This window comes from Podarcis muralis, chromosome 1, assembly GCF_964188315.1.
Source record: "Podarcis muralis chromosome 1, rPodMur119.hap1.1, whole genome shotgun sequence".
Taxonomy (NCBI): Eukaryota; Metazoa; Chordata; class Lepidosauria; order Squamata; family Lacertidae; genus Podarcis; species Podarcis muralis.
In genome coordinates this window covers 58,129,585-58,143,645 of record NC_135655.1, presented here as the reverse complement: position 1 = coordinate 58,143,645, position 14,061 = coordinate 58,129,585, and the positions used below count along the sequence as shown (strand labels likewise).

Below are 14,061 nucleotides of genomic sequence, written 5' to 3'. Positions count from 1 at the left end.
TCACGCTGGCCACGTGACCCAGAAGTGTCTGCGGACAGCGCTGGCTCCCGGCCTCTAGAGTGAGATGAGCGCACAGCCCTAGAGTCTGGCAAGACTGGCCCGTACGGGCAGGGGTACCTTTACCTTTACCTTACTGCAAAAGGCAGTACTAGCACAGGTTACAAGAAAACACATACATGCACACATATATATCTGATAACTGAACTTATTGACTAATCAACCAGCAAACGTATTAACTTGTAACATTTTGTTGAGTATATTCATAATCTGATAGCACAGGCTATTTCTGCTGTGGCTGAAAGGAAATACTTAATACTTGATTATTTTCATGCTTAGTCAAAGAGATGATTGAACACATTTCCTTTCCTTTCATTGCAGTTATTGAATTCATTCTCGCAAGATCCTGATGCCAACTGCAAGTATGGACTTTATTTCAGAGACGGGAAAAGGAAAGTGGATTATATCCTGGTTTACCACTACAAGAAGTCCTCCTTCAGCAGAACGCTCACCAGGCGGATCCATTTCAATGACCTGGGGCCTCGGAGCCTCAAACAGGACCAGCCGCTTCCTGGGAAAGCAGGGCAGGTTAATATGCACGACAGTGAGCCCCACATGGATTACCATGAAGATGACAAGAGGGTCCGCAGAGAAGAGTACGAAAACAACCTTATGCAGGCCGGCCTTGAGTTGGAAAGAGATGAAGACGTAATTACTCCCTTCATTCTTTTTAAAAATTAGCTTTATGTATTTGCCAAGACTGGTAGGTGAGGCACTGGAAGGTTCCTGAGGTCCAGAAACCTTAGTATGTAACTTAGAGCTGGTCCAGCTATGACCTTGCTATGTATGTTCAACAGGAGGGGTCCTGAGGGGAAGGGCAGCACCACACACCTGGCCTTGCGTCAGCTGTGTAGCTGTGCTTACTGGGAAAGGGGAGAGGCAGCAGTGACGTCAGTGTGGTGCAGCTATGGTGGTGGGAGAACCCATCATGGCTCTGCCGTTCTGCTCACACTTGGAGTCCAACAACATCCAGAGTGCCACAGGTGCTCCATCCATGCTATAGGTGTAGAAAGCCAGATTTCCAGAGCCGTACCTTATTGAGTACTGGGCCTTGGGCATATTCCGATGACAGGCGTACAAGTATGTGGAGTGGGAAACAAAAGAGATGCAGTTTTCCCTTCTCCTACTGAGACACCTTTGGGAGGACACGATAGCATTTCCTACTACTGGGGCTGGGGTTGGGGTATCACTTTTCAGTGCTCCCCCATGATAAAAAGAAACATCTCTGCAAATAGAAACAATCAAGTCCAGCCTTTCCCATGCAGTGCTACTTTTAATTCGTAAGATTGAGTTTGTGTGCCCCCCCCCTTAAAAAGTGTTTTAAAATGTCACCAATAGTGGAGCTATGGCATATATGCCACATTTATTCTGAGGTGGTGTATCTGTGTGTATAAATGCAAGCAGACTTTGCTGTATTGTATTAAATACTGCTGATAATACATGCACTGGGAAAGCGAACTATTCTTATCGGCAGAATGAAAATTCCCTGTTATTTCTTATTATGCAGACACCCCCCCCCCCAGCTGTGTTAAGGACTATATTCTAGTGATAAAAATGTGAATATTTCCAGGGCTCAAACTAGACAGGCTAAAAATACTAAACCTCATCCTGACAAAATAACTGTTATTACAGGATTATTTGCAATCCTGTTCTTACTTACCTGGGAGTAAGACCAGCACACACTCCTGTTTACTCTGCACCCAGCGTGCTCCCACTGCTGTTTTGGGAAATGGTATAGACATGTCACGAAATGCTGCATTTTGAAGTGCTTTCCCCCAAGCCACCTAATTTCTGAATTGAGAAAAAGAACAATCTGGCTTTGTTTTAAACTGGTAATGTGTTGACAGGCCGAGTCTCATTGCACTCAGTGGGGCTTGCTTTTGAATAGACATGCAAAAGATCGCACAGAGTAAACTTTAAAGGTCTATATCCATGCCTCTAGGGGAAGGTGCTTTAGCCAGAGAAAAGGTCTCCACAAACAGTGGACATGGCTATGAGCTTTAAAACATTACAGCTGTATGATAATAAGAACCTACGTTTCACCTTACATATGAACAGCATAGCGTCAGGAATTTGTATGGTAGAGGAGACAGATAGGTGGAAGATATCGTTTCAGTTATGGGGCATGGTTCCAAGGCAAAGAGAGTTTCCCACGGAAGTATAGTTTGACCTTGTCAGCACTATCTCCCACAAGGACGTGTCCCTGTCTGCTAGTGGCCTTTAGAAGGGTAGTCGTGCAAGGGTGAAGATGAGCAACAGAGAAGCAAAATAAATTTAACAAGAAACTTATTTACTGAAGTAAAGAGAAAGGCCTGTGGTTTTGTACAAAGATCCCAGTGCTTTCTAATCCCAGCAGAGTCCTTTGTAGACACCCACACTTCTGTAAGCGGATCTCTGCAGATCTGGGAATATTCTTACTTAATCTTGCCAGGTCTGCTTCCTTTCCCTCAGGACCCCAGCTGTACTTTGAGAACTGTAGACCTTGCCCTCCAGTAGATTTTTTTCTAACCTTACATAAACCTTTTTCATTTAATCAGAACAAGGGTCCATTCACATGAGTACATACAGGGGTGTGTATTAGCAGAAAGTCTGAAGTGTTGCAAAATGTTTGTGTGATTCGTTCACCACACTTTCCAACTCACAGCTCATAACCCAGATTTGCCACACTACTAGTGGCTGTGGGAACTCAGTATATATTAGTAAAGTTGTCCATCCTTTCACATAGGCCCTATGCATTTAGGAGCTGCATTACAGGCAGAAGTCCAACAGATGCAATGACAGAAAAAGCTGGATTTGCTGTCTTTTGTTCAGCATTTGATGACCACTTCAGCACGTTTTAAACTCTGCACCATTTTCCTCAGCCCATATACCAAGGTTTAATAATGTGACCTAGCCAAAAAAAAACCTGGAATGAATAAGATGAACCCCATTAAATTGACTATGTAGCATGCCAATGATTTAACCCTCATATATAGGAACCTGAGTAGAGTTTTATACACCAGTGCTCAAAAACCCCATTTTCATAGGATTATTACAATGCCGTTATTAGATCTAGAAAATATTAGTTATAATTAAAAATATTTTTTCTTTTAAAATTGTTTTAAGAAACTGATGATGACAGCAGATCCAGAGCAAGTCTTTTGTTCCCATCTGAAGAACTGACCAAAAAACCCCATTTAAATTAACAGACAGACCCAAAGCAACTTAGAATCAAGTCTCAAATTCCACCAAGTTTGTAACATGACAATCACCCCAGTTCCTTCCACATCAATCTGGTGCCTTTGTCATAGGGCAGAGAGGGAGAGAGGGCTCTGAATAAATCTCCCCCACCCCACCAACAAGTGCTATAAAAAGAATTCTGACATTAAAATGTCCTGCAGTATTACCTTTGCACAGATAAGGATGCACAGAATGGGGTGGGGTAGGGTGGGATTCTGTGCCATTTTAGTCTCACAGATCACATACATGCAAAAAGGCATTTGCACACAGAAATAGTTCCACTGGACTTAAAACTGAAGCCTGAAGCAAGAAAAATTGCATTTAGAATTTCATGCTCAAGCTTTCTTCCACATAAGGTCTGAAGCAGTATTTAAAAGATCCACATATTTCTCTGTCTAACGGCTATAGGAATTCCAACTCTCCGTCAAAAAGAAGTATTGATACTGCTATTTTAACCTCCATTTGTTCAAGGGAACCTTTTAGCAAAAGTTCCAAATTAAATGCTGGGCTCCAAGATGCAATTACACTGTGATTAAAGAGGAGTGGTACAGTATAGCTCCTTTCACCTGCTTAGCCAAAGCAAAGTGTTCTATTAAAAGAGTGCCTATCTCAAATAATAATTGTGGCATGAGTGAACTAATGCCAGCATGATTAACAGAGAGAATCCCAGACATACTAGTTTCAAAGGCAGAGGCTCAATTTCAATTGGCTGCTGAAGTCAGTTTCCTTCAGACTCCATGTTAAAGGTTGCCAGAGTCAACATGGAACCAGAACTCTTTTGTGTACAATAGTTCATAGAACAGAAAATCCGAGCAGTTCATATTTTTTTTCTCTCTCTCTCATTTTCATGCTGTATTAAAGGTACAGGAATATTATCATAAATTGAGTCCAACACATCAGCTGAAGGGGAAAGTGGAATATGCATTTGTCTGTGCATTTACAGGACTGAGGAGCTGTGTTTGAACTTCAGTGCCTGAATCTAAACCAGGGCAGAGGAACCATTTTCCACATGAGAACGGCATTGCTTCACAGGCAACCTTCTGAGGGGCTGGAGGCACAAGTGGGTGGGGCAATGGATTTGACACTTCCCTTTGTTCAGTAAGATGCATGCAAAAGGACACCCACACATCTCTCCAAACTTTGTCCAGACAAGCAAGAAGCATTATTGTTGTTCAGGGACACATTCCAGGCAAAAGAGCTTGAGGAAAGTCTGAAGCAAGGCCAGTGAGGGAGTGTGGCCTAGTGACAGTTCCAAGGACTAGGATAGAGAAGCTTGGAAGGCTGCTTTCAGCCCCTGGGCCTGAGGTTGATAACCCCTCCTCAGATTGTGAAAACAGCAAACAATCAACTTTCTCTTCAAATCTATCTGAGAACAAGTGGTAGGAGCTAGGGCAGTTTAGTGATATCCTGTCCTCAGTCCTCCTGATCTTCCACACTGTGGACTACTTCTACAAATGTGCTTGTACTGCTTTGTACAGATGGACAGGACAATCCAACCCACCTAACTCCCCTTACACTAGGCTGACAGGGAGGTGGGGTGGAATGAGTAGAGGTGTCTCTTCATCCACCTCTCCCAGCTAAGCTGCCAGCACCCTGGAAGCATCACTTGGGTAACGCCAACCTCCCTCTTCTGCCTGCCAGGCAAGTGGGAGTGCCATGGGCAGGATGCGCACCAGCAGAAGGACCCATAACCAGCCTCAGGGCCATTGAGTAACAGCATATGGTCCAATTTGAGCCTGATTACTATGTCACCTGCAAGCAATCTTACTGCCTCTTTTGACCCTGGCAGTGGAGTACTGCCAGGATAGTGGGCAGGATTGGATTGCACCCTAAGGCACTATTTTTGGTCATTAGTCTTGCAATTTTTTGTTTTAAGTTACACATCTAAAATACAATAAAATTGAAGCAATTCTTGCTAACATTTTACAATAATTTCTTTGATATTGGCAAGTAATTGTATAGGTTAATATCAACATTATGCTTTTCATTTCCAAAAATCAATAGCTAGTTCTGTAAAAAAACAAACACAAAAATACAGATTTAACTCCATGAATTTAGCAGTTACCTTAGACATTAGTTTAGACATACCAGATTTTAGAGAGCCATTCTTTTTTCGAGAGTGAAACAGGTTTAGGCTGCCATGAATAAACTTGTAATTAGTGACTGACGTACCGTCTACCAAACACAAGGTAGAAAAATGGTTAGTTGAATCTAAAGTGACAACAACTTATCATTCAATGGTGTGTTTTACTGTTTGAAGTCAAATATGTCTGGATTGATGGACATTTTCACCCACGTATAGAAAGTTGGTGAAGGTTGAATGACATTTTCAGTATTTAAATTAATCAGACTTTAAGAGTCATATGTCTAATTTAAATGTTGGAGATGCCATTCAACCATGGCCAATTCAGTTACACAGTATAAGGTCTTTTAATATTACTTAGTCAAGTTAACAAACCCCAGTGTTCCAGTTACTGTACATCCAAATCATCAAGTTATGGTTTGCCCTTGATTTGAATGGAATTTCCAGTTTTGGTTTGGATGCCATGAACAAGCCATAGTTTGCCAGTTTGGATGCAACAGCAAACTATGGCTTGAACTAAATTAGAAAAAACTGAACTGGAGCATGGAGGAGTAAGGAGCAGGGGAGAGAGCATTCAGTCTGTAATCTGGTATTATGTGTTAAACAAAGTTAGCAGCACATTCTAATAAAAATTTTTTCCATCAAAACTTAATCATATTTGCTGTGCCCAAAATTTCTCCTGTGTTCTCCCTCCCCCACCAGTGCCCATAAGTTGATAGGGAAAGAAATGGCATTTGAAAATGATCAGAGGGGAGATAAAATCTCAGTAATGGATGACGTTTAGGGGTCTTTTTTTGCACTTACCTTACTTTTAAGTGGCTGAGGGATGCTTGTGAGTGTCCCTTAGCTTCTACAAATCATCTCTCCAGTGGTCTGCACTCTGCAGCCTTCCCAGTTTAACCAAAACCCAGGAGAAGACTTCATAGGGTAACATCTCCATGGGGCTTTTTCATACCAGGAAGTGTGGGCAGCTAGGAATGCTGCGGGGGGTGTGCTGGGTTGGTGAGTGGCGGAGCTCAAACACCACCCTTTGCCACCTTGCAATGGAAGAGGTAAGCTCAAAACCCCACAGCCAAAACATAAATAATGAAACCATTAACATGTTCCTGGACAGACAGTATTCTTCACTTTAGTTTATCATTTTTACCAAATACAGTGTTTACAGTAATAGTAGTATTTCAAGGCAGCAGAATTCCATGCATTCTGACTGGCAGCAGAATTCTATGCATGTCTACTCTGAAGTAGGTCACACAGACTTTGAGGGAACTTTACTCCCAGCCAAGTGGGTATATTCTCCAGAGGTATGGGACTCCAGCTCCCATCAGTGCCAGCTAGCCTTGTGGAGTATTCAGAGATGATGTAAATTGTTGTTCAACAACATCTGGAGGGCCACAGGATTGCAGCCTAAGCTTGTGATTCTATACCCATTTACTTGAGGGTAAGTCCTGCTATGCTCAATGGGGCTTACTTCTGAGTAGACACATATGGTGATTGTGCTGCAGCTGCACATATTGCTATTCATCCACATATAATATCAAAAATAAGCAAGTGTTTGAAGATGAGAGAGAGATCAGTTCTAGAAATAGGGCAAAATAGAGGCTAGCAGTCATTTGATTGGCTGTCATTGAGAGTTCCCTGAAGCCTTACTGCTGACTTTAATATTGGTTAAAAGTAAAAGCTTGTTTCAAGGAAGGCATATATTAAGTTGATTAAATTCTGCTCTGTGAAGTAAGCTAATACATGTTTTTGAAGCTTTGCCATATTGGAGATTGGCAGCTATTTATGTCCCTTGAGTAATGTATTTCTAGTAAGCAGGTGCACAGGACGGCAGGATGAAAACAGGCTTTTGTGCCTGTGCAAACTAGTACAGCAGCAACAGCGGTGGAACAAAAGGCTGAGAGGAGATGCTCTTTGCCTCTGAGCTGGTGTTCACAAACTGGTTGTAGATTACTTACTAGACTGGAAACAATTTTAAAACTAGAATTCAAATCTGTAGTATTGCCTGATCCAACAGCTACTTAATGCAAGCAAAACTAACATTGCAGAGGAGCAGACTTTTAAACACCCAGATTTATGCTAGGCAATTAATCAGACATTAAAGTGATCATCCTATAGACAAGACCAGGAATAGATGGCACTATAAAGAGAAAACACATTTCTGTCTATCAGCTATTCAGTGAATTGGACTGCTGTGAAGTAAATGAATAATGAATTTTAACACAGTGTTTCTAGTGCATTGCCACTTTCCATTTCAATCTTTACCTGGTAGATATAGCAAGGATTTCTTCTTCCTTTTTTTAGTGGGACTCTTGTGTCTGCAACAAGTGTGGAAGAAACAGAAACTCAGTAGAAAATGCTTTTCTTGGTAGATACAGTGATGCAGGAAAAGCGTTCATTGACAATTCTTTGCTTGGGAACACTGGATAGAACAAAGTACAGTGGTACCTCGCAAGACGAATGCCTCGCAAGACAAAAAACTCACTAGACAAAAGGGTTTTTTGTTTTTTGAGCTGCTTCGCAAGACGATTTTCCCTATGGGCTTGCTTCGCAAGACGGAAACGTCTTGCAAGTCTGTTTCCTTTTTCTTAACACCGTTAATACAGTTGCGACTTGACTTCGAGGAGCAACTCATAGAACGCGGTGTAGCCTTTTTTGAGGTTTTTAAAGACTTTGGTGATTTTTGAAGCTTTTCCAAAACTTTCCCAACACCGTGCTTCGCAAGACGAAAAAAATCGCAAGACGACAAAACTCGCGGAACGAATTAATTTCGTCTTGCGAGGCACCACTGTAGTTTAAATGTATATGCTACCTTATTAGCCCCTTAAATATATATAATCATTCTAAAATAAAATTCAATAAAACCTAAACTTTAGATATATATTTTTTTAAAAGCATCATTGTAAACCTCAGACTTCTGGAGAAAGGCTTGAAATTCCTCTTACAGAAAACTGATAAAAGTAGGGGGAGGAACTCTGTATACACCCATTCTTCGAATTGCTTTTTGTACAGAGCTGTCCTTTGAAGTTTTCTGCAATGTTCTTGACATCGTTTGTCAATTATGTAGACTAACTTGCATGAAAGCTTCTGTTGTTTATTTGCTGATGAGACAAATATGTTGGTCACGCCAGGAAACGTAATATATGTGCAGATTCAAATATTGTTATTTAAAAACAGGTATCATTGTGCCTTCCTCTTGAGACTAATTACATTCAGAGATTGCCAGCAGCAGACCTTGAATCAAGCACTGCTGCCTTAAACATGTCAGTTGCACTGATGTGATCTGCTTTGCGCAGCAGGCAGCACTTGGCAGTGTCGTTGAGCCTTTCAGCATCTACACTCGCTACAGAAGGAACTGTGCTGGGTGCAGAACAAGTCTTTAAAAAGAGAAAATGTGAAATAATGGTTAGTCTTGGCTCAACAGTTGTTCTAAAGATTCATCCCAATCCCTGTGTTGGTTCTTGTCCAAAGGGGATAGGAACATTGGGAGCCTTATACTGAGCCTTATTCTGATTCAGACCATCAGTCTGTCCAACACTGTGTTGACTACACAAACTGACAGCAGCTCTCTGGGAGATGCCAGGAATTGAACCTGTGACCTTCTGCATTCAACCAGGTGCTCTACAACTTCCCCCAAGATACAAAAGAGCTTCCCAAAAATCACATAGCTGATGTGTTTCCTCTCTTGGCCACTATAGTTTTAGAACCCTTCTGCCCTTGTAAAGAAAACTTTAGCCACTGTGGAAAGTGAACCGATTCCACTTCCTTTACAAAATGTCTTTATTGTTTAATCTTAAATCTGGGCTGTTTAATATCAGTGCTATGCTCACAAACTATTTTTATGGGATATAGACTTATCCTTTAAATGATTGTTCACTTGTTTATGTCTTACGTGAATCAGAGTTATCTCTCTCGCATCCCTCCATTGTTTTCTGTGAAATGTAGTCATTAGTTTCATCCACATATCAAATAAACTAGCTTTTGGAAAATAGCTCATGGGGGGGGGGGGAATCTTCCAGGCCTGTGTGAAATTGAGCAGATTTGTGTTTCAGGTTATTTGATAAAAAAAATTCCCTTTCTCTCCCTCCAAATGTTTTTAGACAAAAATACATGGGCTTGGATTTGTGAAAATACATGCACCTTGGAATGTTTTGTGCCGGGAAGCAGAATTTATGAAACTGAAGATGCCCACAAAAAAGGTTAGTTTAAATATTATTTTATACTAGGAAACATAAAGGTTATTTATGGTTTAGTGGTTTTTTTAAAAATACAAGAAGTGGAGAAATTAGCTTTCTACTTAATATAATTTACTATACAATTTATAATGTAATGCACAGTGACATAAAAATGTGTGGTTTGAGATGCACGTGGGGAAATTTCTACCATTTTGCAGTTTGCTTATTAACATTTATATCCATTTTCCCATCAATCGCACCCAAGCAGCTTGCCCAGGTTTGCATTTCATATGGTTGCACCTTAGTCTATTGCTAACATCCACCCATCCTAGAGCTGACCTCCCACACTCAGTCAAGAGACTGCTTATTATGTTTTCCTTGACTGCCTCACAACACTAATGAGGCCACCACAGCCTTTTACGGGCAGACTGATAACCAAGTACAGTATGCCAGGTTCCATGGCATGTCGAAACAACCTCAGGACCAACAAGGGAATATTCTCTTCATCAAGGAACAGCACTCTGCACATACTTGAGGCATTTTGTTTAAGAAAAGAAAAGAAACAAACAAAAATTACCCTTCTCCCAAGAAAAGAAACAGTCTGCATGATCAGGTAAACCAAAATAGGGTTAGGTGGCAACCCTAACATGAACAACGCACATCTGCTCTGCAAACCTAAAATGGTTGTGTATCCATTGCTTCTCCTCTTGTAGGGTAGCTTCGCTGACATAGAAAAATTGTTCTCTGTTAGACATAACTGCATAGATCCCAACAGGAGTGAAGTTCTAAATATCCTCTGAGGGGAAGCCTTTTAGCCAAGTCACAAGGTGAATGACGTTTCCTCGCCATCAGTGCTAGAGGTCTTGCTGCAGCAGTGTAATTGAATCCCATGTCTTCTTGTCTATGACAAGAAGCCTTGCTCCCTATGCTGTGGGACATTGCAGCTGCAATGCTTGGGTGATAGAAAAGACCCAGGAAAGGAGTTCCTTTCTCTGTGTGTGATTTGCCCCCGCTCTGATGTGAAAGTGCAAATACGAATAAGGTGGGTTCTGTGTCCTTCACTCCAGCGCTGCCTGTCACCACCAGCAACATCACAACAAGGTCGTGGTTCCGTATATAGATTTATGCATGTGAAGAGTCCCATGTCTGTGCCCAACATTTGGCGAGCATGAAAGGATTGGTTGGACCTAGTCCTACCTTCCCAATGAATCTTTGAATTGTCATTATGAAAGTGACAGCACATTGTCACCAGATGACAGAAGGATGTGATGAATGTGAAGCTTCTGAGGGAAGTATCTGTACCTGTTCAGGGTGCAAAACTGAGAAATGGATCAATATTTAATGACATGCTAAGTGCAGAAAGCAGACTCTGCAGGGAAATGTCTCTAATGGAACAGGAGACAGCCTGAGAGTACATAGTAATTTATTGCAAGTAAAACTAAAATTAAACTTTGGGATTTCAGTTTTAGATTAGGAGCTGATCCATTCCCATTTATCATGCTACTTGTTTTAATTATGTTTCTAAATTTTACAATAGCCTGCCATTATACTGAAGAATGTTAAATTATGGAGGTGTAGGGTTGAAAGGGATCAGATCTTGTCCAACTGCATAGAAGTAGGATTGTTCTTTTCCCAAAATAGATGGGAGCATCATGATCCAAAGCAGGAAGTACTATTATACCGTAACTAAAGCTATGTATACTCATTGCTAAAAAGGGGGATGGGAGATAAAGAAAATTCTGCAATCTGTATAAATTGTTCTAATTTACTTAATCCTTTATTTGGGATCATTTATTGTATATTATTATTGTTTTAAACATTAACAGGGTTCAATTCAGAGTTCCCCAGAGCAGAACTTCACTAACTAGATTCTCCCACTGGCAGAGAGCATGCAAAGGGTGTACTTATCACCTATTTCGTTGCCCCTTGTACTGTACAGATTTTAATTTTGATTTTCTTTTGAAGAATGTTCTGTTCTTGATGCCTTGGTATCCTTTGTCAATGACTTGAAATAAATAATGGATTGTTTGTTTGTTTGTTTGGTCCTCAGGTATATCAAATTCATCAACCTCATGGCCTATTGAAAAAAATCAATTCCGTAATTCAAAAAATAACGGAGCCCATCCAACCTAAAGTGGCAGAACACAAACATCAGACAGTGAAACGCCTCTCCTACCCCTTCTCCAGGGAGAAACAACACTTGTAAGTCAAAGTTCGTCATCTTTAATGTCATTTTCAGCAAACTCGGCCTCTGGGAATACAACTTGAAGATAAATCATGAGAATATTAATAGAAATACTTAGGCCAGTGTTTAGATGCAACTAGCACTAAGATGATCATTTTTTCCAAATAAACAAGATCTCATACGACTCGAAGAAGAGCCTTGTCTTAGTCAGCTTCCCTAAGAAAGTCTTAAACAAAGAAATATTTGTGCCTCTCCGAAGTTAGCAACGTCAATAAAGAAAGACAGCTCATATAGCTATAATTGTTCTCATCCAAAAGCTAAAAACAATTGGGTTATGTCACTTGCATGCCCAAGCAGCCCAAACAATAGAGTGGCCATCCTGTGTTTCAGTCTTCATGTTTGCCAGGAGCAAAGTATAATCAAGGGGAGAGAAAAACCAGTCTGTTAAATGCTCAGTGTTTGCCCGAAGCAGGCATGAGAGGGAATGAGTTGGGGCGGTAATTCAACTAACAAGCCCTGTCAGCGCAAGGATTTCTACTTACACAACGGGACTCCGACTCCTCACATACCTTGCACTCCCCCTCCAAATCTGTTGGGGAACCCCAGAACAGATTTAGTAGATGCAAGGGACGGTAAAGGGGGAGAATGTTCTGCTGTGCAAGCAACAATCCTTGTCCTGACATGTAGCAGTGCGACCCCAGGTCTCTCGTGTCCTTTAAGGTTCCCCATTGGTACCACCCATTGCGGCAAATGAAACAGCATACTTCAGTGACTTGGGCTAATCAGCACACTCCAGGGCTAAAAATCAGCTTTCAATGTGATCAGAACTTTAAAAAAACTATCATGTACTGTCCGCACATGAAGGGTTTCTTTGGTTGCCAGTGGTAACGCAGGGAACCAAGAAGTAATGCTTAGGAATCCTAACTGTATGACCGGAAGCTGCAGATGACCAGCTTTCCACGTTGTTGAGTGGTGGCCGACATAGCTCTTTTCCCCTGCGGCTATCACATGCTAAGTGGCTGTATGGATTTGCTCCAAATGTAGATTAAGCAGGAGATAAGAGAGAAGCTTTTGCTGTCTTAGGGACCCCATCCTCATAGCTGGGAAACTGTAAAAGTACAGTGGTACCTCTGGTTACGAACTTAATTCGTTCCAGGTGTCCATTCTTAAGCTGAAACCGTTCTTATCCTGAGGTGCGCTTTCGCTAGTGGGGTCTCCCGCTGCGTGCGTGCCTCTGCCGCATGATTTCCGTTCGCATTCTGGGGCAAAGTTTGCAACCAGGAGCAGCTACTTCTGGGTTAGCGGAGTTTGTAACCCGAATCATTTATATACCACTGTATAAGAAATGTGTGTCCTTGGGATCTCTGTGTGACAATTAGTGCAGATTTTAGCTATCATTATAGGATAGATATTGATTCTCTGCAGAGTAACGAATGTGCCTTTTGTTTTGTAGAGACGCACTTGTACTGTACCCATTGTGTGCTTACTGCACCATTTATTTTGTGTGAAGGGGGGGGGAGAGAAAGAGATTTGCAGACAGAAGTATATGAAATCAACAGACAGCTACTTTAATGTTGCAAGAGCAGCAACAGGTGCTACACATTGTCTAGGAAACAGAGTTTATTATTCTTCCCATCAGAGTGCACATTCAGTTTGGCTACAGAATATTTGGGGGCTTCTGAGATTTCTAGAGAGGAATGGCTGCTGTCTAAAGATCTGGAACTGGAAGCAAAAAAGCAATGCATAGGAGATATTTATTATTCCAACACATTTAAGATGCTGCTGGTCCTTTTTTAGGGAAATTCAGAGAAATAAAGAGTCAACATTTAGAAGTGCCACCTCTTCTTTCGAAGACACACACAGCCAGAAAATAAAGTTGACTTGTTTGAAATCCATATTATACATTTAATCACTCCCCCTCTTTCAATGTTTTGACAGATTTGACCTCTCTGACAGAGATTCCTTTTTTGACAGCAAGACCAGAAGCACCATAGTAAGTATTACAATATAATACTTATGTTATAATACTTGCGTTATAAAAAATATTGTATTCCCAGTTTACAAACCAACCCTAATTATGTCTACTCAGAAAAAAGTCCAATAGGGCTTGACTTCAATAGAGCTTCCTCCCAGTTAATTTTTTTATTTATTTATTTATTTAACAAAAATTACCGTATATGCTACTTGATTGTAAGAAAGCCTGTAAGCTGTTAATAAAATGCAAAATCCTTCTTAAAAATAGGTATTTAAAAACATTCAAATGCTAATAAAGATGTACAGTAACTTAATACAGTGCTTTCTTTTTTTCTTGCTAGTGGAGCTCACTTCCCCCTATCATATGAGTC

At 41.0% G+C, this 14,061-nt stretch overlaps 1 protein-coding gene across 10 annotated transcripts in view; it reads left to right on the top strand.

Moving 5' to 3' along the window:
- The window catches only part of ANO1 (anoctamin 1), a 143,843-nt gene that overhangs the window by 70,039 nt on the left and 59,743 nt on the right, over positions 1–14,061 (top strand). For all 10 annotated transcript variants that reach the window (XM_077929425.1, XM_077929419.1, XM_077929412.1 and 7 more), the window contains exons 3-6: positions 379–705; positions 9,457–9,555; positions 11,582–11,733; positions 13,655–13,709. In XM_077929425.1, coding sequence (XP_077785551.1) covers positions 379–705; positions 9,457–9,555; positions 11,582–11,733; positions 13,655–13,709 — 633 coding nt within the window. The remainder of the gene's footprint in view (positions 1–378; positions 706–9,456; positions 9,556–11,581; positions 11,734–13,654; positions 13,710–14,061) is intronic.